The sequence below is a fragment of the Macrobrachium nipponense genome, chromosome 18, assembly GCF_015104395.2.
Source record: "Macrobrachium nipponense isolate FS-2020 chromosome 18, ASM1510439v2, whole genome shotgun sequence".
In the NCBI taxonomy this organism is placed as follows: Eukaryota; Metazoa; Arthropoda; class Malacostraca; order Decapoda; family Palaemonidae; genus Macrobrachium; species Macrobrachium nipponense.
In genome coordinates, this window is record NC_087211.1 from 28,965,797 (window position 1) to 28,991,675 (window position 25,879).

At 35.9% G+C, this 25,879-nt stretch overlaps 1 protein-coding gene across 4 annotated transcripts in view; it reads left to right on the forward strand.

Annotated features, from left to right (window-relative positions):
* Positions 1-25,879, forward strand: part of LOC135196939 (anoctamin-7-like) — a 694,520-nt gene that overhangs the window by 642,716 nt on the left and 25,925 nt on the right. For 2 of the 4 annotated variants that reach the window (XM_064223781.1, XM_064223783.1), the window contains 6 exons: positions 1,459-1,595; positions 3,874-3,888; positions 11,690-11,858; positions 15,164-15,329; positions 17,835-18,092; positions 19,178-19,398. In XM_064223781.1, the coding sequence (XP_064079851.1) occupies positions 1,459-1,595; positions 3,874-3,888; positions 11,690-11,858; positions 15,164-15,329; positions 17,835-18,092; positions 19,178-19,398 (966 nt within the window). The remainder of the gene's footprint in view (positions 1-1,458; positions 1,596-3,873; positions 3,889-11,689; positions 11,859-15,163; positions 15,330-17,834; positions 18,093-19,177; positions 19,399-25,879) is intronic. The other 2 variants (XM_064223782.1, XM_064223784.1) reach the window with 1 other exon arrangement.

Below are 25,879 nucleotides of genomic sequence, written 5' to 3' on the forward strand. Positions count from 1 at the left end.
TCCAAGCTGATCTTGTCTTTTTCCTTTCTGATTGACTAGTATTCTTTACCTATTTGTAAATTTCTAAAAGATCTTGTTTAACATTATTGTAATCCTCTTGCTTTTAACAGCAGAAAGAAAATTAGAAGGGTGGAAGCATGGCGGTTTTCATCTTCTCGTTACTGAATGAATGTTATAACACGTACTTCATACGCAATTGCAATTGAATTATTTCATGTTTCCTAGTCAGGTTACTTTCCCATAGCATTGAATCAGTCTAGTATTTGGCCATCGCATATTGCCTAAGCTTTAGTTTCCTGCTTTTTTTTTCTTTTCTTTTTTAATGTCAACCCTTTATAGGTTTCGAAGAATAATTATTATGTTCAGTATTCTAGTTACGAATCTGTAGATTCTTCAGAATCCAGGTTAAGTATTCTAGCTCCGAATCACTTAGTCTTACCAGAATAACTTGATGACATTCTGTTTCTGGATCTATCGATTTGAACAAAAAAGTTATGCAGAATAAGGAATTCTGTTTTCATTCTCTTAAAAGTAAGTCACTTAACGTTTTGCTTACTAGTCTCTTTATCCGAACAAAATTATGATTGGAATTCGTTTATCAGAAGAGAATCATCATACAGCTTTCTGCTTTGAATATCTTGATTGGTTTCGTTTATCTTGATTCAAGCTGAATTCTTTGAATTGAAAACTTTTTGTATGTGAATCTTTTTTCAGGCAACTCTGCTTGGATCTCCCGATTAGAACAGAATAGGCGACACGCAGTTTGCTTGTGAATCGGTCTGAACTTGATAGTTGAACAGAATTCTTTTTTGAAGCGAATAGACCATGTATTCTGTTTTCAAGTCTCTTGATTCAAATAGCTCTTATTCTGGTTTTGAATCTCTGGATTCGCAAGAATAATACTGAACTGGTGTATTTTCATGAGTCATCCTTTTCTTCCCTTGCATTAGCACGTAGTGCTTCTCGGCCGTAGCCACATTCCCATATTTACCCTGAATGATTCAATTTCAACCGCACTGCATTTACTTTCGTAGGGGCAGCAACTTCCCAGGGGGTCATTGCTTGAGAGGATATTCCCGAAAAAAAAAAAGAGCGTTTCGTAAGGATCTAAAGGAGCTTTTAGTAAATATTGCTTGATCATAAAGCTTTACTAACATTTTTTAAACTGAATTTTATTACGTTAGCTTGATTTTTATTACCATTTTTATGAATAGCTGGAAGAAAAGAGTTGAGGCTTAGACAGACACTGGGCATGAATATTAAACGTACACTCTTTGAAAAATTGTGGAGAAAAGTGTCATTTTTCAAGAAATTGAAATTAATAGAAAATTGACGCGGTAAAACAGGTTAATATTTCAGAGCCAAAGAAATAAGTCCAAGCGATCAAAATGAGATAGTCATAAAAGTGTGTATTTCGACAAACGCACCTTGAGGCTAACGATGAATTTGTATCCTCAGGCATACGATAATCCCTCGACGAACTGGTCCGAGGTCGTCCTTAGGAAGCTGTGCCTGCCGAACCTCATGTCTGAAGATGTCCCCAACAAACCCAAGGACTATTCGACGTGCGCCTTCAAAAAATCAAAGATCGACAGGTAGGTCTGCCCGTGTGGCGCCTTTGCTTCGTTCTATCTAGGGTCTTTTGTCCTCCCCTAAACAGCTTTCTCTTGATGCATCGCCTCTGTCACTCACACGATGAAACACTTTCTTTCCTCTGGATTTTTGTGAATGGCCGCCTGCTTGGTTCTGGAAAGGACTGCCCTCTGCGGCTGGGTGTGTATATATATATATATATATATATATATATATATATATATATATATATATATATATATATATATATATATAGATATATATATATATATATATATATATATATATATATATGTACATATACTATATATATATATATATATATATATATATATATATATGAATAATTCCATCACGAAGTATATAAAACGTGATGCTATATATTAATATATATATATATGTATATATAATATATATATAGTATATATATGTAGATACATACATATATATATATATATATATATATATATGTAGACACATATATATAATATATATAAATATATATATAATATATATATATGATATATATATTATATATATTGGTAGATACATATATATCTATATATATGATATATAATCATATATATTATATATATATATATGTATATATAGAATTATAGATTTATAAGATATATAATTATTTATAATATATATATATATAATATATATATATATATGTATATACGTGATTGCTATATATATATATATAGAGTATATATATATATATAGATATTAAATAATATATATATTATATATATGTGTGTATCTATATATATATATTATATATATATATATAGATAGATATGAATAACTCCATCACGAAGTATATAAAACGTGATGCTATGTATAAATAAAGTTTTTTGCCACGAAGGAAAAAAAATGGAAAGCGAGATAGCCAAGCACTTTCGGTCTAGTTCGACCCTTTACTCAGGCACAACTGAGTAAAGGGTCGAACTAGACCTAAAGTGCTTGGCTGTCTCGCTTTTCATTTTTTTCCTTCGTGGCAAAAACCTTTATATAAATATATATATATATATATATATATATATACATATATATATATAAATATAAGATATATATATATATATATATATCCAAATATATCTATATATATATAATATATATATATATATATCTCTATAAATATATCATATAATATATAATATATATAATATATATATATATATATAATATATATATATATATATAATATTATACCATCCCAATATATATGTGTCCGGAAGTATATGTATGTATGTAGTATGTATATACATATACACACGCATATATTCCAGGCTTCCTTCTGCGGAAGGAGCCCAGCTGCAGTAGCCAGCGATGCGATCCATGCAACCAGCAGAACTCCAGTCACTCGCAAACTTGTACATAGTTGAGCCGAAGAAGGGAAGAAAGCGAACATCGGTTGTTAAAGTTCGATCCAGCTGCTCTAATGATGGTTATAATTACCCAAATGTGTTATTTTTTCTTCTCTTCATTGCTTATTTGTTCAGCTTTAGAAATTGAACATGATCCCAGTTGTAAAGTATATAAATAAAGTAATATTTTATTTTCATCTCTTGGTTTAACAGAGGTTTCCTCCTCACATTTTGCCTTGTCGTTTCATGAGCATCAAACACGTCATAGGCTTTTTAGAACATTTGAATATGCATGCAGCACTTCGATTCAACTCACACTGCATTGTAGGTTCCAGTAACGTATAAGTTGCAAGGCTGAGAGAGATAGAAATAAGCAATAGAAATAAATAAATAAAAAAAAAAACACCAAGATAATGACCTCATATCTTTCAAAGCGAGTCCTCATATCAGCCTCTCTTTGCTAGCTGGTCAGAAGTTGATAAGGGGGTTCATAAAGTAGGGTAAATATGCTTACTATTTATTTTCCATAGTTGAAAGCCCAAGATCACACACCTTGGTCTTTCCTAGAGAGCTTCCACCACCAGACTGTTTGTCTATACTGTTGCCAGACTGCTCCCTTTTCTCTTCTATTAAGATGTGCAGGGTTGGACGTCAGCTGCTGTCTGTAGGTCTCATAAATACAAAAGAAGTTTTTCTACGCGACTCTTCTTTATTTATTCATTTAATAACTAATTCCATTTCTCTTTTCCCTCCCCTCTCCCCCTTCGTTCTCTCTCTTATTTTTTCTTTTTCCATCATCTCGCCTCTCCTGTTACGGGCCCATCACCGCCAATAACCTTCTCGTCCACGATCCCGTTTCCTGTTCCTTCTCCGCCGCTCTTCCTCTCCTCTCCTCTTCCTCCGCTAGAAAACTCATAACAAAGTGAGCACAACTTTTAATTGTTTTATGGCGGGCAACTTCTTGTGATGCTTTTTTAATGGTACTCAGATCTCCTGGGATTCTCTCTCTCTCTCTCTCTTTGTCTCTTTTATATATATATATATATATGAATAATTATCACATCACCGTGATTCATATAAATCATACGAGCTACAAATGTCCTTTAATATTTAATTCGCTCTATCTCGGAATTGATATATTTTCATATATGCACCGAAGGGGAATTTTTAGTTGATACTAATTTCGTCCCCTCATGGACATTTGTAGCTCGAATGATATAATAATATATATATATATATATATATATATATATATATAATAAATATATATATAGATATATATTATATATATATATATATATATATATATATGTATGTATGTATGTATGTATGATATGTTGTATGTATGTATGTATGTTATGTATGTATGTATGTATGTAGATATAAAATTCCGGTCAAATAAAATATATATTTCTGTCTCATCTCAGTATACAATGTATGTTGTGGCTCTCCGTGTATTTAGTAAATAGTCCACCTTCCCGATAAGTCAGAAGTTCCAGCATCGTATTATTTTTGAGAAAGACGACCGCCCCTTAATCATGATGGACAGCACCACACCTTTCTCCTTATCATAAGTGCCAGTTTTAAATTCTTTGTTATTTTTTAAAAGATACGATATGCATCGAATTGAATTGAATTGAATCTAGAACTTAGGCCAGAGGCCAAGCGCTGGGACCTAATACTTATGAGGTCGTCCAGCGCTGAAATGGAAATCGAGAGTCAAATGTTTGAAAGGTTTCGCAAGAGGAAAACCTCAAAGCAGTTGCACTAGGAATCAATTGTTAGGAGAGAGTGGAAAGTAAAATGGAAGAAAGAGAATATGAACGGAGGTGCAGTAAAGGTAATGAAAAGGGTTGCAGCTAGGGGCCGAAGGCACGCTGCAAAGAACCTTAAGTAATGCCTACAGTGCACTGCGTGAGATGCACTGACGGCATAAATAATTTTATCCTAATACTTTCTGAAGAAGGCTAAAGTTCAAAAGTTTCATGATGTCTTTTGAAAATGTGTTGCATCTTAGAGATGGACCTTTAAAAAGGCTTAGCTGATTATTTCATGAATGCACTGTAATAAAGTCCTTGAAATCAGCGATAAGGATGCTTTAAAAGCATCTTGAAAAAAAATTGCTAATGACATTTAGTATTAGAGATGAAGAATAACTTACTTATACGCACTTATAACTGCTACGCACTTATAAGTAACAATCACAAGAGAGAGAGAGAGAGAGAGAGAGAGAGAGAGAGAGAGAGAGAAAAAATTTTTCAAAATTGGAGACTATCTTCAAGATATTTTTTCGTAAATTAGAAATGAAATTCTTTCAAAAAAAAAAAAAAAAAAACTTTCAACATAATCAATTTAACTTCATCCAAGAACTTGTCTGCCTTAGTCATGCACACTCTTAGCATAAAAGGAAAGTTTATTTTGTCATTAGAACGAACTAACAATATGAACAAAGCATATGATTTTCGTTAATTTTGAGGGAACGAAGTGGCTTCCAGCCGGTGACTGACATCTCATTGTTTGCTTTCATGTTACTGCAGTACAGAATGACCACCTTAGTGGAGATGTTTTGGTTTATTTTGTAACTATTTTATGTTCATTTTAAATAAAGGAATACTTATAGATATAACAGTCATAGCATGTCAGCACATGAATAAATATATGTATACACATTTACATTCATGCATAAAGGGCTTTGAAACGACGCTATACCGCACTCATTTATTCACAAAAATAGACCGCGTGTCCGAAGTAAGTTTAAGAATCTACCACGAAAGCCCTTGGGAGACATTCAGGTCACTGTTATGTAACTCATCTTGAGAGCTTCGCGAGCGTTGAAAAAACAATGTAATTTCCATACAAATAATGAAATGTCTCTCAGAATGGGCCTAGAGCTGCTTTTTAACGCCGGTCATCACGTCTAGATCCAAGGTTCTGTTGGCAGAGTTCCTCAAACTTTTTCCCTAGGCGGAAAATTGCTTTGTGTGGGTGTGTTTTTTGTGTGTATGTGCGTGTCCGTGTGATTATATACGTACATTATTAAAACAATTTTTTCAGGCTCATTGTTTGCCATGAGCGTCATGGAAAGTTTCTTGATTAGAAATTCATTCTGCCCTTTTGTCGAGATCCGGTGCTGGAAATTTTCATTCGTCTCGAATGTTTTCATTTATATGTGTCAGGGATTCTTAGAATATGAAATTGACGAGGTTCAGTCACATTAATGTTACCTTGAATTTGGTCACTGTCAGATGTTTTAATTGCATCGTACATGTTTCTAATCAAAACTAAATCTTCGTCATTTCGTGTGTGTGTGTGTGTGTTTGTGTGTGTGTATGTTAGCATGTCGACCGTCCAGTCATGAAAAATGATAGGCTATTAGCTCTTTCTAACATGACACAGAAAGCGCCATCTTCACGAACATGAAGTCAGTCCGTCATAGCTTAACAGGATAGACTCGCTTCTGCCCTATTAGTCGTGTGACAACATTTGCTAGCAAATCTGTCGAAAATTCAAGAGGTTAAAAAACGGAGGCCATTTGTGTTTGCAGAGCACTATGTTAAGATCAGCGGTAAATTGTTTCACGTTCGTTTGTCCAAATCGAGGCTGAATTACACCGTGGGGATTATTGCTGAATAACAAATCAACCGCTCTGCAAAGAAAAACAGAGTAACTGAGAATTAACGGAATTCTAACTCGTATGCTTTGTGCATCATTGCATGTTGCGAAATACATTATGTATAATAGAATAGCCGTGTTCCGTAGACTGATGTAAAGTAGTGCGTTCTTAGTTGCATGTGTATAAATAGTATGCATGTTCTCTGCATTGGTGTTATTTCTGTAGGTGGATGAAACATGCATCGTGGTTTTTCTAGTGTTGTTCGGTTTTATTAGGGATACTTATATATATATATATATATATATATACCATATATATATATATATATATATATATTTATATGTATATGTATATATACAATATATATACATATGTCTATATATGTATGTATGTGTGTATATGTATATATACACATGAAGTTAGTTGCTAAGGATTTTAATGACTTGTAACCAGATTTTTAAAACTTAGAAATTTAGTTGAAGTTATAGAATTGTTATAGTGAAATTTCGTTCTTGTGAGAGTATTGTTATATGATGATGAATTTCCGATGTAGCTGTACAAGGCAGGATGGCTTTTTTGATTCGCAGTGAATTGTTAATGTACATGAGTGCGTGATTTCATGCAAATGCATCTCAAATACTCTTACATGAACATGAACATGTTTGCGACTGACATACAGCCAAACATGCTGAAACTCTCAACAGACAGACGTTATACATATGTAAACTGGGGCGTGTGACTTAATTGATAGCTTTCGGGGATATGAAACATATCAGCTAAAAACAAATTGAGTACAATGAAATCCAGATGCCATCAAATAAGAAACAGAGCAGAAAGAGAGCTTGAGTGTTCCATCAAGCACCACAGATATTAGACGGAAATTTCCGGAAGAACTTGGCATGAAGACTGTGACCTGACCTACAGTTGGATGATACCGGTTAAAAGATCGGCCAGCTCAACAAGTTGGAGAAAGGGGCAAAGAATTCAATGGAAGCTACGATCGACCCTTAATTATCAAAATACTTGGTTGTATATCAACTAGCTCTGTCTACTGAAGTCCCTTTACCTAAAACCAGATGAAAATGGAACAGTTTCTCTCAGTTTTCCCAAAGCATGGCACATCTCTCGTTGCGCTTTATTCTATTTACGATTTAAAACAATCTGCCTAGAGCGAAAGAATACATGACATTAAGATAAGAGGTTGCGTTAAAATGAAAGGAATATCATTTTCCGTATTCTTTTAAAGATTTTGTCTTTTCTGTTTTTACGAAAATATATGATATAAGAAATCTGTAGTGTATATGAAGTCCGTGTCGAGTCCTTGCGGAGATTCGACCAGCACTTGAAAAATCATGCAGATGGTATAGGTAGGTGCCTGGATGGACGGATGAGCATGATCTCAATCAAATAGCTCCCTTGAGGACGAGAATGAGAAATCACAACAGTCGGCTCAGTATTTTTATTTATTTATGTATACATATTTTTTAGAGGCTCTCCGTTTTCCCTTAATTTCCAGTTTGCGCTTTGTATCTTGTGCAGTTCTGTAGAGTTCCCAGTGGTTAAACTGATAAAATATTCTACGGAGTGCTTCCCACGAGAGTGAATTCAACCGCTTTGCTCTTCAGTTCTGCTAATGCTTCTGAAAGGCTTCATTTGTCTGCTTGCGGTTGCTGTGCTCCTGAGCTTTCATGGAGTGCTCTGAAGATACGTCTCATTCATTGACCCCTTTTATTTTAGCTTGTAGTACTATGTGGAATGGAAGACCACTTGGAATGAATATTTGAAAGAGAATAGAAAGTCTTTTGTCCTTTGCCGAGGAAATCTATTGGACACTTGATATTCTATGTGACAATGCAGTGTAGTCATTCGGTCACCATTACTTCAGTTTCGGTTGAGGTCGATCCGCTGCAAGCACTCTGTAGAACATAAGTACTTGAATTTCAAAAAGTTATAATTTTTAGATTAACCCTGTAACCAGGACATTATTTATGGAAGGTTTCTCAACCAATCTTTTAGTAAGAACATCGTGAACGCTGAGCTCATATCTGACACAACGATGCGTCATAACTGATACTACAGATATTCTACGGAAAATACCGGACTGGAGATCAAATTTTGCCAGATTGTACCGGTAACGATGGGCACTTCCAACCAAGATTGCTGAGGATTTTTGCACTGAGGCTATGCAACAGCCTGAGTGTTCAAACAAGCTCAGGGTGTAAAAATTGGGCAGTCCTTATATGAGTCAGCACCACTCATCCTGGAACCGGCACATCACTCAGTTTGGGAAATCATGATTAAAATGAGGGGATACATAACTGATTGAAGTTGAGGTAGTGGCGATTAACTAAAATAAAGATGTAGTACTAAATAAATAAAAGAATGGCTAAAATGGCTATTCACTGACGTAGAACTAGGTCTGAAATGCTTTCGTGCATCATTAGGGCGATTTAAGAGAAATCGCAGCTTCGACAGTATAGACTGAAGAACCAATAGGTGAGCCCCCTAACGAGTATTGCCATCACTAGAGATAAAATTAACAGGTGCCGTTTCTTAACAAAAGATACAATGCAATCGCAGATGAAGATTACGCTGAAAGTCACGAATGACCTGAGGACAATGAAGACGTCATCAGATGGAGAATTTGCAGGTACCGTTGTTACTCATGAAAGATGCGTTGTTGGCAGGAACATTCCCAAGCCTTTCGCCGGCAAAAAGTCATAAAAGTAAGAAGTAATTCATGAATGCTCTGTCTTTGACAAAATAACAATAACGACTGAACCAGGCTTGATAGCTGTTGTTGAATAAATAAAGGAGTTTCATTAATGCAACGACGTCAAGGAGATCGTTCGTGACCATCGATGTCAGTTAGGAGGAGACAAAACAGTGATAAATTTGATCAAGGCTGTCAAAGATTTAATTTCTTGATTTTCTCTCCTAATAAAATTTTGCATATTATGAACTAGATGAACGCCATAAGTGGCAAATTTGTTGATGAGTAACGAAACACCAAAGTGTAATGCATCTGATTAACACTAGACCCGGCAAGAACATGAATTGCAAAACTTGCTCTAGTAACAATGGACAAAGATATTAAAAACTGTGTTAATCCTTTCATTCACGGTATATATTATACAAATGGAAATTCATCCTTCGGTGTTGCTTCTCGTAACGGGTGTAATCAGGAAAGCGATGGGTCTCAATAACAATGAATGAATGTCCTTCCAAAGTAGCTTCTTTTCATTTCCTCCATTCAGTGACCTTAATCAACAATTCTCATCACCTTTTCAATAAATACGACGTCTTATATACTTCCTACACGTTGTGCTTCTGCTTGATAGTCATTCTGTTCGAGTTTTATTTTTGTTGATCTAAGTTTATTTACAGTAACTGAGGTACAGTCCTTTGAACCTGCTGGCAGTTCTCCTATCGGAAGACAGTCAAAGATCATGGTTTTGAAAGCTTCATAAGCGGACAAGGCGTTCATCAGGACTGTAATGAATATACACGAGAAGTATACCGGACAAAGCACGTGCTTTTAAGCATGTTTGTACCAGCTGTACACTGACTGTTCTTGCAATGCATACTATTATTGTGAAGACATCTTGTGCAGTTTCCTCGCAATGCATAATATACTACAGAGCTCACAGTTTGGCTTAGTTCCCTGTTTCTTTTTCCGAGATCTAAAAACAGATGGTCAACATTTATTCGCTCATTTTTGCCGTAATTCTGATGGTATAGGAGCAGAATATATTTGCTGCCTGAGAATCAATTTATCTCATTTTTTCAACATGACTTTATATTCTCTGACTTGTTATACTGGAATCGCTTATGGAAAAGCAGCTTTCCCTCCTATTTACACCATTCAGCTTTATACTGTCAGTGAAGTGCTAGACTGCTATTCTTTAACTGTCTTGAATTGAGATTTGCCTTTTTTGCTATTACTGTTATTTTTTGTGAAATTTCTAGGAACGGCTTATGGAAAAGCAACTGTTGCATTTCATCAGATAATTGCGGTTTTGCTTCATGTACGTAGATCCGTTGTGACTTTTTCCGTTTTGTGATTATTACCTATGGAGCACTTTCTTGCAGTGCCGTGTGGGAATGCTATGCCAAATAATACAGAATGGCGTGATAGTGGCCTACAGGGTACTAATGAAGCATGAATACATTATACAAACAAAAATCTGGAAACCTAAACGGATGATCCTTGAAAGAAATGATTAGATCGCAGTACTATATTGTCAAGCCAAAGGCTCACAATTAGGCACATAATATCCACACTCACTTGTCAATACACGTTTCGGAAAACCTAACATGAGAGTCATGCCCCATGCCGATTTTCTAGTCAACTTAGATCTGCCCAAATAGCGTCAAATTGTTTTACGAATAGTCAGAAGAAACGTTAGAAGGAAATGAAGCCTTAGATTGTAAAGTCACGCAAACGCCTTCCAAAGGATTCTTGGAAATTCTTTTTCAAGTCAGGGGAATTTTCGAGAACTTGATATGATGCCCGGTTTACTTGAGAACATTTCATTTGTATTGTCCACATAATGGAAAATGGATTGAATCAAAGTAGACTTGATATGGCACCACCCTTGTCGCATGTCACAGTCCCGACAGCCTCGGATATGAAGGCCGTTTTGTGGCTCAGACTTCTCAATTGAAATTCTCTTCGTCCTCTTCATCACCTGAATCAAAGAACAGTGCCTTTTAAACACTCAGTCCATAAGACATTCTGTGAATCTTGATCTGCCTTCATTTTTGACACCACCCACTCATGTGCCTGACATAATTAACGTGATATGCACTTTTGAACTAACATCTAACGTGTAACTAGTTTCCTTGTCAGCTGAAACATTCGGCCGCTGTATATTTAAAAAAAAAGTCCAAATTGTTCTTGAGCTGACAAAATAACAGTACTGACAAATAACACTATTATTGTGAAATGAAACTTGTGGATGGGCTAGAATTAGCGAGGTTTCCAACTTAGTGCAACCAAAATTTTTGCAACGACTCTAAAAAGCTTGCAAGCATTAGAATTTGCAAGGAGTCTTTAAAAGATGTTGCTTTTGTCTTCAAACCTAACCTTGGCATGTGATGGGCGCAGGTTTCTAGGCAGTCATAACCCGGAGACTTACTTCACGACCACCCAGAGATCTCGCATCGTCCACGAGATCCTGTCGACGGCTGCCTTCGGGAAGAGGAAGAAGGGCGAGATCGGCATCGAGAGGCTAGTCGACGAAGGAATCTACAGCGCTGCCTTTCCCCTGCATGATGTAAGTGGCTGGGCCGGGATGCCCACCTCTGGTAAGCCTGCATTGGTCATATTCGAACAGAGCTGGTCAGTCACTGACCAGTATCATTATTCATTTGGGGAGAACATGCTCTGTTGAGGTAAACTAAACTGAGGTTGAATAATGGTAAGTCAAAAAGTTATAAAGAAAAAAATAGTTCCTTTTCTTGATATTCATATTTCACAGATGTAATTATATATATATATATATATATATATATATATATATATATATATATGCATACTACATACATACATATATATACATACATACACACACACACACACACACACACACATATATATATATATATATATATATATATATATATATGTGTGTGTGTGTGTGTGTGTGTGTGCGTGTGTGTGTGTGTGTATGTGTGTGTGTGTGTGTGTAATTGTAATAGCCACAATGCCCTGTTAACTTCTCAGATTCGTCGCGATTTTTGGGATTCGCTTGTCACTATAAAACCTTAAGATCCAACTGCATCATTCATGTAGAAATTATGATATCCGGTAACGGCAAACGAACTTGGGTCCCGTAATCCTTGAATTTAAACAAAAATTTCAAACTAAATGGATTTGTCAGGAAGATATTAGATTTAATAGCTGGTACATAATACAATATAAGTTTTCCTAGTGCATCATAGAGGTTTTTGTCATGGATTAAAGGTACATTTGCATAAAATGGGAGCTTAGGCATTGAAGGTAAGGAGTCTTTTAGAAAGAAAACATTATTAAGAAGTTCAAAGACATACCTCTAAAAAATGTGGTGGTAAAATAACTACTTGTAAAATATTGATGCAAAAAGTGGATTTCTTCGTGAAGAAACGCCCAACTAGATGTCAATGAGAAGGCACGATGAAGTAATGTAAATGATTTTAATTTAAAGCCATAAAAACAGTGACCATAAAAGTTTGAACCTAGTTCTGTAAACTGAAGTGTTAAAATGATCATATTGTCGTAAGACTAAAACATCTAAGAAAGGTAGTTTAAATTCTATATTTCCGCGTGCCCTATGAATAAAATCAAGAAACCTATCGTTTTCATACTTGGATTTAAAAAGCGCGAAGGTATCGTCAATTTGCCATTTGTAGAACAGCAGATGGTAACTCAAAGGACAGCACATTTTCAAGGGCTCCTGTAGGAGCAGTGTTTAGACACCTGTCCTTTGACGCAATTAGGATCTTCTAGAATAAACATCAAGTACTTATCACAAGAAAATGTCTCAAATATCCGTGGTACTATTTCGCATATATTTCTGGCGAATTTCCCTGGCCATGTCCAAGCACAGGTTGTCAGAGGAAGGTGCAGAGGTCGTCATCTGTGCTAAAAGGGTATCAAAGGGTCCATGTTTCTTTGTTACTAATCATATAAAGAATGGGGTAAGGTGAAAAAGTAAGTGAATATACCTGGAAATCTTGAAAGGATATTACCAGCCTTTCGCGGAGTTTATCCTTCTGGCAATGGCACCAGTAAGACCTGACTCCCAAATGTTTATTCCCTACCCTAGCCCACAGAAGATGGCACTAACACAATTATAGTGGTTTATGTGTAAACCAAACCTAATAATCCCCATTCCCCACCCTTATCATATTAATAGGCAAACCAAACCGATTGCCAAGAGTCCTATCCCCAGAAAGACCACCCCTGGAGTCCATCTTGAGGATATTTCTTCCCTTGAGGTATCAATGTGAATAATCCCATGAATATTCCTCAGAGCCAAGCATTATTGGGTAGTTGATGGTCTTACCACAGTTCTCACTATTAGTTTCAGATACAAACCTCAGTCCTACGTAGCTACGATACCTTATCAGGTCAATAAATTTTACCAAAAATGGAAATTTCCTTAAGACAATCCAAATTAATAAACAATAATATAAATAGGACTCTTGGATTCGAACCCGGGAACGAATTCTAAAGATTCAAGCGCCACGCCAAGGAGGTCCAAAGTCGAGGGGGCCTTCTTTCATAGAGACTGTATGTATGTAAATATATATAATTGTGGAGTCTCTTTGCCCAAAATCATTAGTGTTTTAATAAGTTGAATGTGTATTCATTAAGAAAAAATCTGGGTCGTTAATAGATACTTTTCAGATTACTTTCAACTTCAAGTAGGAGAGGAAAGGTCAATGAAGAGGATTTGAAAGCCTGATGCCTCATTGTAATAAATTATATTCGTGTCATTTAAATTACACTTAAAAAGCCTTTTTATCTCATCACCCAAATGCTGCAATACTTACAAAAATGGTTGCTAGTGTCATTTTGTTCTTATTCATTACCATGAAACACAATGATGAATTTGTTAACATTACCAAACATGTCCTTTGCACTATTTGTTTGGTAAGTTTAATGTGATTCAGAGATTTTTTTTTTTTCTGGCCTTGTACCATGTTCACAGTTACATTTGATTTTGTTAAAAACTACAAATGAAATCTGGCCTTAGGTACTCCAGGGATATGGTTTGCTGTCTTCAAGAGAATTAGATTGGATTTTTATTCATGCCACATTTCACTTTTGTACTGTTATCTGACGAATTGGTTTTTTTTAATGAGTTTTTGAACGGTTTTCAGGTTCAGATCTTAAATATGTATTAAAATAATTTTATTTCCCATTTTCTTTGTCTTCATATTTTTTTGTTTGCTCAGTCATCAAAGCTTGTATTATTTATCGGTTTATTCTGTTAAGTATCTCTTCATTTAGTAACAATCAGTTTATCTCTAAAGGTTTTCATTTTTGTATTATGCCTCATTACTTATCACAACCTTTTTACTCGTGTGGTTATCTAATCATTAGTATCTGAGTAAGTTTTCTTATGTATATATGCAGCACTCTTCGTGCATTTTACGTTTTTGCTTTCCTACTTGTTTACGTGTTCATTTTAAAGTCATATATATGTACATACATACACACACTCATATATATATGTATGTATATATATATACGTGTGTGTATGTGTTTGTAATTGAAAGAGAGAGTTAGAGAGTGCACGTGTGTATGTGTAGCTGTCTGTGTGTTTAAGTTTATTACACACAAATTATAAAGCCTCATACAGCAATTTATTTGTCAGTTCACATATTCAACCTCTTTACTAATGAAGTCTCGCATATTCTTTAGTGCCTCTAATCATGTATGTTGCCTTTTCATGCTTTAAGGTTGATATACCTTTAACTCTACCTTTTCGTGCATTTGTTTATTTACTTATCAAGACATATGTATGTTTCTTCATCTCTTTATGAGCTCAGCTCCTTCATTTTTACTAATTCTCCCCTTCTCTGAATCGATCAGGGTCCGTACGAGATCCCGAAAGGCCTGAAGGACCCGACGCAGCTGAATCCCCGTCAGATCCTGTACCACTACTGGGCGCGGTGGGGCAAATGGTTCAAGTACCAACCACTGGACCACATCCGGGATTATTTTGGCGAGAAGATTGGCATCTACTTCGCTTGGCTAGGTGATCTGAAATGACCCTTCATACGATGTCTTCCCTCTTGAATTAGTATTCAGGAACTGAATCTGAATTCACTAGCATTATTTCTACACAGTGAAAAGTGACGGTGGTATATAAACGGGCGAAACCCAAGTCCAGTCTCTAGGGATGTTAAGCACCATCCTCAAGCTCACAAACAGGTACCTTCATTTTCCAAACGTATATAGGAGCCAGCGAAATGTCGGACGGCACGCCAGACGCATATTTCCCAAGTCTGGAAGAGTATAGGGATAGGGTGAAAATTAGGAACTAATCAAAGCGCGTGGAGCTGGATCCATGACATCACAAGCCACTCCTTTTTAGCTCCTCAGTCACATATCCATTACTGCTAGTTACAATGCCGAAGAAAAACTTACCAATTTCACAGTTTACAGCTTGTATGACCTATAAATTTTAGTCAGATATATTTAAACACAATGCAACACTAATTTATTAACAACTATATATTCTTCAAATGAGATACACCGTGAAATATATTGTGCATTATTGGCTTCTTCCTCTTGGTAATAGTGGCCAGTTCCTGTTAATTCCTGCCTGCTCGTAAAGTCGATATTTACTACATAAATAATATTTTCATAACAAGTTGCAAAATTATATACTTGAAAATCCATCGTGACTGGCAGTAATGGATATTCGATTGAGGAGCTAAAAGGCGTGGCTTGTGACGTCATGGATCAGCTCCACACGCTTTGATTGGTCCTAATTTTCCCCTATCCCTATACTCTTCCAGACTTGGGAAACATGCGGCCTGGACACATTGCGTATTGTCCCGAAGTTCTGAACAAGACACGTTTATCGTGCTTTCGTTCTACAAGTTTAACGTTGTCGGTACGCTAGGGAGGTGGATTTATTTGGAAATGATTGCATTCTCTCCCTCTTCATCTATTCATTGACTTTTTATACTCAATTATTTTATTTATTTCGGATCATATTGGATTTGACCTGGATGGAAGGAAATTTATTGAAAAAATAAGAGAATGTAAAAGTTTCCTATGTAAAATGTAAGTTTGTGCTTCAGATTCAGGTCAAGAGGCACTTGATTCCTTCGTTTGATTAGTGTTGCAAAGACAAGGCTGTCTTTATTTTACAGACTGCGTTGAAAAATTGTAATAAATTCGATGTAGCTCCTCAGGAAATGAAAGAGGATAGGGAAGTCATTTTATTTTCCAGTTGTAAAATGTAACAAAATAAAGAGGCCACATAGTATCGACTATGAAATCTAAGGAAAACGCTGTGAGAACTGTAGACAGAGAAGAACGTATTTCAAAACGTAGTTAAATTAAAAATCGCGACAAGGTTTGGAGAGAGAAAAATGTCTATTATGAACCTGCTTCTGCGATACTACTGCCTCCGGAACCTCCAAACTCTCTCGTCTGCTGTCTTACTGAATTTAAATTCGTTCTAGAGGGTGGTGTCCGTAAAAAGAGACGAAAAAAAATAGCATTCATGTCTAAGTCAGTCCTCGTTGTTGATGGCAAACCTGCCACATCTCGATCAAGAGCAGTAAAGTATCGAGAAATATGGGAGAGGCTGGAGTATTGCAGTGATACTGGAGGTTAACAGAATGCTGACTGCGTGCCGAATTGATTTAAAAGATTCAATTATCCTTTTATCACATCCTTAGATATGTTACGCTTTAAAATTAAAATTCTTACCAGCGTTTTTCTACCTGATTTCATTTTATTTCAAAAAGTGAAAGTTCACCAGTTGTATGCATAATTTTGTTTTTGTTTTTTTTTGCATTGCTAATGTAATCAATGGCAAGAATTTTGATAACTTTTTTCACGGCGTAGATTAATGTTAGGTGTTGCAGCTCAAAAGAGACGATAACAATAATTTCGTCATATCACTCCACACACAATTATCCGTCCATTACGTAATGTGCTTATGTTGGGCCTAAGCGAGAGATGATAGAGGCCGTCCCCAAGTACAGGAACACAGAGAGGGAAACCCTTAAATGCTAAATGGAGATGAAATTAGATTCCATAATAAGTTATTCGTTTACGTTTTTACGGTGGTTAATCATTGAAAGTACGGATATTATTTATTTAGACTTTGGCAATGGATAGTTATAAAAATAAACAGCCTAGGCATCGTTAGCATCAGAGGTCATGATTTAAAACTGATCACACGGTGGGAAATAATTAAATATGTGAAGAAGAACTTCCAATCATAGCTGGTAACTGCATTCTTTGTGTGTGTGTGTGTTCGTAAATGTTACTTGAAGAAAAAGAGAGCATTATTAAAGTGACTGCTCTCCTCAGTAGTTATCCTTAGTAGTCAATTTTCCATTGCTCAAATGCCTCATTGTCATCAGACGAAAGTGCCGTTTGTTTTATAAGGAAGTCACTCTCATAATATCATCTCAGATATGATATAAAATATACTGTTTGATGCTACTGATATGGTCATAAGCCTATAAAAGGTGTATTTTATGACTAGGTCATCCTATGCTTTCCATCTGTCCAGGCTTGTACACCGGGTGGCTACTTCCAGCAGCTGTAGTGGGCCTCCTTGTGTTCCTCTATGGCGTCATGACCATCAATCTGAACACTCCAGCCAACGAAATCTGCAATACGAAGGGTCAGTTCAAAATGTGCCCTCTGTGTAACGTCAAATTCGGTTGCAAGACTTGGGACCTGCACGATATTTGTGTCTATGCCAGGATCTCCTACCTCTTCGACCACCCAGGCACAGTTTTCTACGCCATATTTGTCTCATTTTGGGGTAAGTGATTGGTTCTTTAAATGATTATCTACTATAGTCTTTCTCTTCAGTGTCTGGGTGCAGTATAATGAATTACTTTTGCTTGTAGACGTTTCTTTATGTCTGTAAGGTAGATTAACACATAGTGCAAGATTAATTCCGTTCTAGAGCTTCAGTTGGTATAAATGCGCTTCTGTGCTAAAATTATTCTCTTGCAGTGAGTAATGACTCCTTCGTCGTTATATGGGGAAAGGATGCGCTTTGCAGCAAAGATAGTTGACGAGCACAGCACTTGGCATTTCAACCCAGGTCACTCCAAGTTCACCAAGCTGTGACCGAGCAAATGAAGGCGTATATGTCTTAAATCAATTAACTACGAGACACGAAACTTGATATATTGGGACTTATCTGAGGGAAAGATTCGTTCAATCCAGTAGCGTAAAAAGCGTAAATGTAATAAGATAGATTCATGTGTGCAAGAGGAGGTAATGCAAATGATAAAGGAGGTGATTCTAGAGAAATGAGGACAACCGTACGGAGGGGAGATCTTGGAAATAAATAAAGGACAAGCATAGAAGATGCAAGTTAGAATAGAATCACGAGAACCAGAGGAGCTTGTCTCAGTAGGCCTCGATAATATTACAGGCAAATTGGTCACTTGATCAGAAGTAAGCTGTTACCACAAATGAGGGTTTCTTAATGATTAATACAAGAATATTAAACAAAGTCTAAGATATACTTTCCATTTCGATTTTTTTTCAAGAAACATAACAAATAGAAGGTAAAAGAATAGCTATGATGTGGAGCAAACTTTCCATACATGATTCACATGATTCTGATTTTTTCTCTTTTTTTTTCTTTCTTTCTTTAAAAATCAGTGACATTTGTATTAAATGTTTACCATTCTTATTCTCTCGGCGTCATTATCGTCTACCTACTTTTGGAAGTTTTCTCGATGCCTTCGTTTATATTTCCTTTCGATGTATATGTATTTTTTTTTATTTGATCCCTCGCTAGGAAAGAAGGTACTTTAAGTCATGTAAATTTTCCTACGCATGGCGGACATCAGTGTATAATTTTTCCTGGTTGTCTCCTTGTGTTCTTAGCTGTGTCCTTCTTGGAGTACTGGAAGCGGAAGAGTGCTTCGCTGGCCCACCACTGGGACTGCACCGATTTCCAAGAAGAAGAAGAAAGGCCTCGGCCCGAGTTCGCTGCTAAGGCACCCTGTGAGGAACGAAACCCTATCACGGGCGTGAGGGAACCCACCTTCCCCAAGAAGATCCGGACCAAGAGGATAATGGCTGGTGTGGGGCTCATCTTCATCATGGCAAGTGTTTTTGGTACAGGTTTCTTTTTCATCATCTTCAGATTTCTTTTCAAGAACTGTTGAGACTATCTGTATTTTTACTGTTTTGTTTTTCATTACTTTTATTGTCCTTTCCCCTTGATGGAAGTGAGAAGTATTCCCCTGATGTATTATAAAAGTTTAAATAATCTTTAAGATCTAAATTCGCATAAAGAAATCCGCAGTTCTAGGTAACCTTATTTGCTTTATCTACCTATTTCTTAGCGAGCGGATGACCGAAAGGTCTTCATTTTATTTCAAATCAGTTATGGAACGTTTTCGTTATCGGTCAATGAAGCCACCAATTACTTTACGAAGTGTGCTTGATGTGAAATGCAACTGTTTACAATAGCTACTAGTTATCTCTGTATCCCAGGCTTCGTTAACCAATGTGATAATAACTTGTTCATCACTTTCTGTAGACGTAACACTTCCACCCCTTCAACTGTGGACCAGTTCTTTTTTCATTGCATCCAGATTCTCCATAGCTCCATCCTTTGGAGGAATTTTGGTTACGTATTTTCTGAAGAATATCTCCTGTAAAACATCGATAGTTAGTCTGTCTAAAGCTATTCATATGTACGTACTATAATGAATGTGTCTTGTAAGAGACTCTAGCCTTTGCTTTTGGTGTCAACAAGAAAAACGCAATTAAAACCCTGGATAGGTTTCGCTATTTTGGTACCCCTTTAAAGGTGTGTGGGGTCGAGCTCGACCCGAACACTCAGAAAAATTTGTGAAATTCAAGAACTGTAGCTATGCTGTATATTTTAATTTCTAAAATCAATTTCACCATTGCTGAACACTACTGAGGAGATAAATAATACCCATCTACAAATTGAATATTTATTACAAATATATTAAAAAAATAAGTATATACAAAAAATAATTTTCAAAAATACTTACAAAAAATACAAAATATGCTATATACACACAAAAATTGAGGGAATCCTTCCTAAAACTATTATTTACAATATGTGACTGCCAGAAAAGGTGTCGGACCCATAGAGGTCAAAATCTGAAAAGGAAAAAAAGGGTAGGTTTTTTTGGCCAAAAAAAAAGTCAAAATTTCACAAATTTTTTTTGGTACCTAAATGAAATAGGAAGTGGCTAATTTTTTTTATAAAATAAACTCATATTATCCTTGAACGAACGGAATTATGTAAAAAGATCTGCACTAAGATGTAATTTACCGTTATATCAGAAATGTTATCTCTCTCTCTCTCTCTCTCTCTCTCTCTCTCAAACAATAATTTATAAAATATTTTTTAAAAATACAAAATACGCTATATACACACAAAAATTGAGGGAATCCTTCCTAAAACTACTATTTACAATATGTGACTGCCAGAAAAGGTGTCGGACCCATAGAGGTCAAAATTAGAAAAGAGGAAAAAAAAGGGTATGTTTTTTTGGCCAAAAAATTGTCAAAATTTCACGAATTGTTTTGGTACCTAAATGAAATAGGAAGTGGCTAATATTTTTATAGAATAAACTCATATTATCATAGAACGGAATTATGTAAAAAGATCTGCACTAAGATGTAATTTACTGTCATATCAAAATTATTATTCTCTCTCTCTCTCTCTCTGTCTCTCTCTCTCTCTCTTTCTCTCTCTCTCTCTCTGTCTCTCTCTCTCTCTGTCTCTGTCTCTGTCGTCTGTCTGTCTGTCTGTCTGTCTCTCTCTCTCTCTCTCTCTCTCTCTCTCTCTCTCTCTCTCTCTCTCTCTCTCTCTCTCTCTCTACAGTGTGTCAATGATTTATTGACATAAGCTGATGTAATCTGTCACCAAAAAAGGCACAGACCCACTGCTTCCCACCCCCTCTCTCCCCCTCTTGTCTGTAATCATTTCAAGGTCATCTTCATCTTCTTCACCTCCAACCCTTCGTTACACAAACTTGAGCTTATTGCAATAGAGGTGTCAGCACCCTCTAAACTATCATCAACAACACTTTCTAATTTCATTAGAAGTAAGTTGATGACATCCATGCCCAGAGAATACTACCTATTGGCCATTGTTGATGAGAAATGCAAAAAAAAAAAAAAAAAAAAGCAAAAAGTGAGAAATTGGCATTCGAAGGAAATTGGACCAAATGGCAATATAAGGCATCTCAGCCACAACCAATGGCATGCATAATGTACACACACCATCTACCTATAGTTTCCAACAATACAAAACTATATAAGTGTCAACAATGTTAGACAGGAAATGACTACTTGATAACTTTGCCTTTGTATCCCACACATGTTCAAAAGACACAATTACTCAGAAAAGGGTGAAGGACAAAGACAAGGTAAATGCAGGTTCTGACATGATTATAGTGTGTGTTCTGCTGGCTTCTTGCAGATCGATCACACCCAGATTCGAGATAGACGATGATTTATGAGAAAAAAAACATTTTTTAAACACTCCTCGGGTCGTGACGACCCGTCGCACCTATTCAGGGTTAAACCAAGGGACTTGAGGGGACAAATGTACGCTACAGGTTAAGATTAATTCAGGCAGTGTTTAGCATAAACCCCTATGCATGTTACGTGAGCCTGAAGTCGTAGGTAAAATAGTATGTAGACTCCGCAAGTCTGACTCGGTAAAGTTAGAAAATGTACTAAATATATTCAACATATCATGTACAGGAAAAAAGGTTGCCTCTGTTACATAGTTTGTTTTACAATTTTCGGCTAGACCTTAATTTCTTTCAGTGGTAGAGATTAATAGGAATTAATGAAATTTATATAAAAATCACTCATATTAATTAATAAGTGAGCAATTAACAGAAGATTGTAATGTTTTCCCCTTTGCGTAAGAATGTTTTCCTTTCACAAATAAATTGTGAAAGAGAAAGAAAATTAGGTAACCTCATACAACGTTTGATGAAGTTTGAACGCTGATTAGAAAGCAGTAATTATCGAGTAATTAAAAGAAAGCAAATTTAATAACGAGAGAGAGAGAGAGAGAGAATGCAAAACTTACTTCCTTATTAAGTACTGTAGATAGCATCGTAAGCTCACAAGATTTATGTGGGCCTTGATGCAGATATATCGTATATTAGATATGCTAAATCCTTATAAAACTGGGTCAGAGAAGCGAATGGGGTAAGGGTCTAGGGTCTAGGAGGCCTAGGTGTTGGAGGTACCCTCTAATGCCATCATCGAGCTTGGATAGAAAGGAGCGTTAAATAGTTGTTATGGGAGGCTTTAATGCCCGTGTAGGCTACCTAAATATTGTTGATAAAGAAGGCGTTCCTTATGACCATGAGAATATTCCGGATAATCATGTTAATAACAATGGACGAAAGCTTCTTGACATTTGTAACAATAGATCGTTAGTTGTAATGAATCATCTCTCATAATGGGTGGAAATATGTCATATAGAAAGAGAGAATGGGTATCAGAGTTGGATTTGTGTATAGTAATAGCAAGAGAATGTATTCATTTGATAGAATGCTTAGAAGTAAATCAAGGCATACGAGGATCTGATCACGCCCCCTTGGGTGTGGTACTGAAGACAGGAGTCAAAAGTTGCCATTCAAATTTAGGACTGTCTTACATGAAACCTGATAATCATCAGTTGATTAAAAAAATTATTTCACGTAACATGAGTCAAATTCAACCTCCGAATATGATTAATGTAGACAGGGGCTGCATAGAAATTATAATGAGTGAAGGCTTCGATACGATCAGCAGAGTAGCCGAAAAATGTAAAGTGAAAGGTAGAAGTGTTGATTTGGATGTGACAAAACCTAGATGGGAGCGTTTACTTTAGTGCAATTATTCTAAAGTAATCTGGGAGCTATAGACTGGATGGGACAGATATGAGAGGCAAATACATTGCAACCAGACGACGGGAAAATTCGAGACCCATTTTGAATCGCTTTTAAATCCAGGTAATATGAATAATCAAAATGAAGGTGTAAATGATCTTGATGACGCCCCATATATCCCTGTTCTTGACGATCCTTGCACTCCGCAAGAAGTAGATGATGCTCTGAAGGACATGGATATGAATTAAAGCTACTGTGGCTTATGCCCCGGATTGTTTGTTCACCTGCCCGTCTTGTGGTTGATGTTTTTCTTGACCGTGTTTAATGCTTTGTTTTTGAGTTTAAATTACTTGTCATGATGGAGATACAGTAAAGTTGTTGTACTTTTTAAATCTGGAAACAGAATGGCGTGTGGAAATTATAGAGGGATATGTATCATGGATAAGATGGGTAGGATATATGACATATTGCTATTGAATAGACTGAAATTATGGTTCATTATAGATAAGTGTCAAGCTGGAGCACAGAAAAAAAGAGGATGTATAGAATAAATATTGTCATTAATATTGTTAATAGATTTGGCTACTTTTAAGAAGGAAAAACTCTATGTAATGTTTGTAGATTTCAGTAAAGCTTATGACAGAGTTCCCAGAAGAAAAATGATAAATTATTTGAAAGAACTAGGATGTGGGAAAAGAATGTTGTCAGCAATTAAAGAGATGTACAGTAACACTAAGAATGTTTTAAGAACAGCTGTGATCGATAGTTCTGTCGGTGTACGACAGGGGGCTCCCACTAGTTGCGCGCTGTTTGTCATTTATATGGATAAAATGGTTAGGGTGTTGACAGTGTTTTGGGTAATTTACATGTGCTTTTTTTCATGGATGACGCAGTGATTGTTGCCACTTCGCGAAAAATGTGTATTAAAAAATTTGATATTATGATGAATTATTGTAATGAATATGGCATGCAGCTAAATAAAAAAAAAAAAAAGAGCAAATTTTTCGTGATAAACAAAAGTGTAGATGACCAGTTGTCAATAACAGTTCAAGGTCAAACTATAAATTACTGTGACCATTATTTTGACCTACGAACTTGGTTCACAGATGACGGGAAGTTAAAAACTTGCCTCTCTCTCCATCAGCCAAATTGGAAATCAACCTCAAATAAGTTCTCAATATTCTGCAACACGAATACTAAAATGACATTCTATTTCAAGAAGAAGGTTGTTGAAGCAGTAGCGACTTCATCCTTGTTTTATGGGTCAGAAACATGGTTAACATTACAAAAAACAATAAGTAATTATAATCATTTAGTAGAAAGTCCTCTAGGTGTAAGGGTGAATACCTGTACATATTGGTGTTTGGCGGAGTCTGGGATACCCCCAGCACTGCTCATCGTGGGATCAAAACGAAAACGTTTTCTTATGTCTAGGTTGTCTAATCCTGACAGGGAAGAGCCTTTTCATATTGCGTATGCAATGTGTAGGAGTGCAGACTCCCCTGGGTATAGATTTATTCAAGTTTCACTAGCCTTTCATGATCAAATTGACCCACTAGTTGATATCATATCATCAATTAGAAATAGACCAGCTTCAGCAACAAAATATGTGACTTACAAAAACAAACTGAATCCCAAGTTAGAAATACATAAACTATATACTGATAAATTATATATCTCTGATTATATTCGCGAAGCTTTCAGTCGTATACGACTCATGTCCCATAACCTTCGTATAGAAACAGGTAGGTGGAGCCGAACTCCTTCAGAGTTAAGGGTTCTGATCAGTTGTCCTGTGAATGCCATGTAGGTATAAATATACAAACTTAAGTTATGAGTCTCTGAGTACTTTATTAAATGAAAATGATAATGTTGTTGATTTGGGTACATATGTTTATGAAGTTCTTCATATTTATAAGTAATGTGCGGCTTTGTCTTCTATTTTATGTTTTTCTTCAAATAAACTTTTCCTTTTTTTCAAGCATTATGTGTTAGGACTTGATACTGGATAGTGGTGTGACTACGTTTTTCTCTGTAGTAAGTCAATTTTTTTCGTTTTTTATAGTCTTACAGGCTTATGTTATTTGCGCTTGATGTTGTATTTGTGTTGATGTTGTATTTTTCTTTGTAGGCCATGTACTTGCAAGGACAGAAGAGATACTGTCCACTTTGTATTGTATTGTCTCTTTGTGGTCAATTTGTACCAATTGTATATTTTTTGTTAATAAAATAACTAACTAACTAACTAGGGTGACGGCCATACCTTATCATAACCAAGGTCTTTCAAATATATTATCAGAGTAGTATAATCAAAGGACCTTGTTCATAATAACCAGTCGCTGCCTTCAACTGACGTCAGGGTCTGCTTCTCGAGTGACACTGACAGTTAAGCAAAAGAGCCACAAAATCATATAATGACAGTGATTTTTTTATTCATTTTTCTTTTTACAAAGTGCAGTCATAACACACATCAAACAGATTTTTTTTTTCATTCTTAATCATTTGTATTATATAATTTAAATATAGTCAGTGCCCTCGCTGAGTGAAAGTAAGAACTATTGTAGGAAGTAGATTACATCTTCTGATGACCACTAAAGGCATAATGGGTAGTACAGGTAAAGCATTCCCACTACTGTTGAGGAGCTTACATATGATCCGTTATTTTGCACAGACATTATCCAATGTCTGGATATTATCTTCT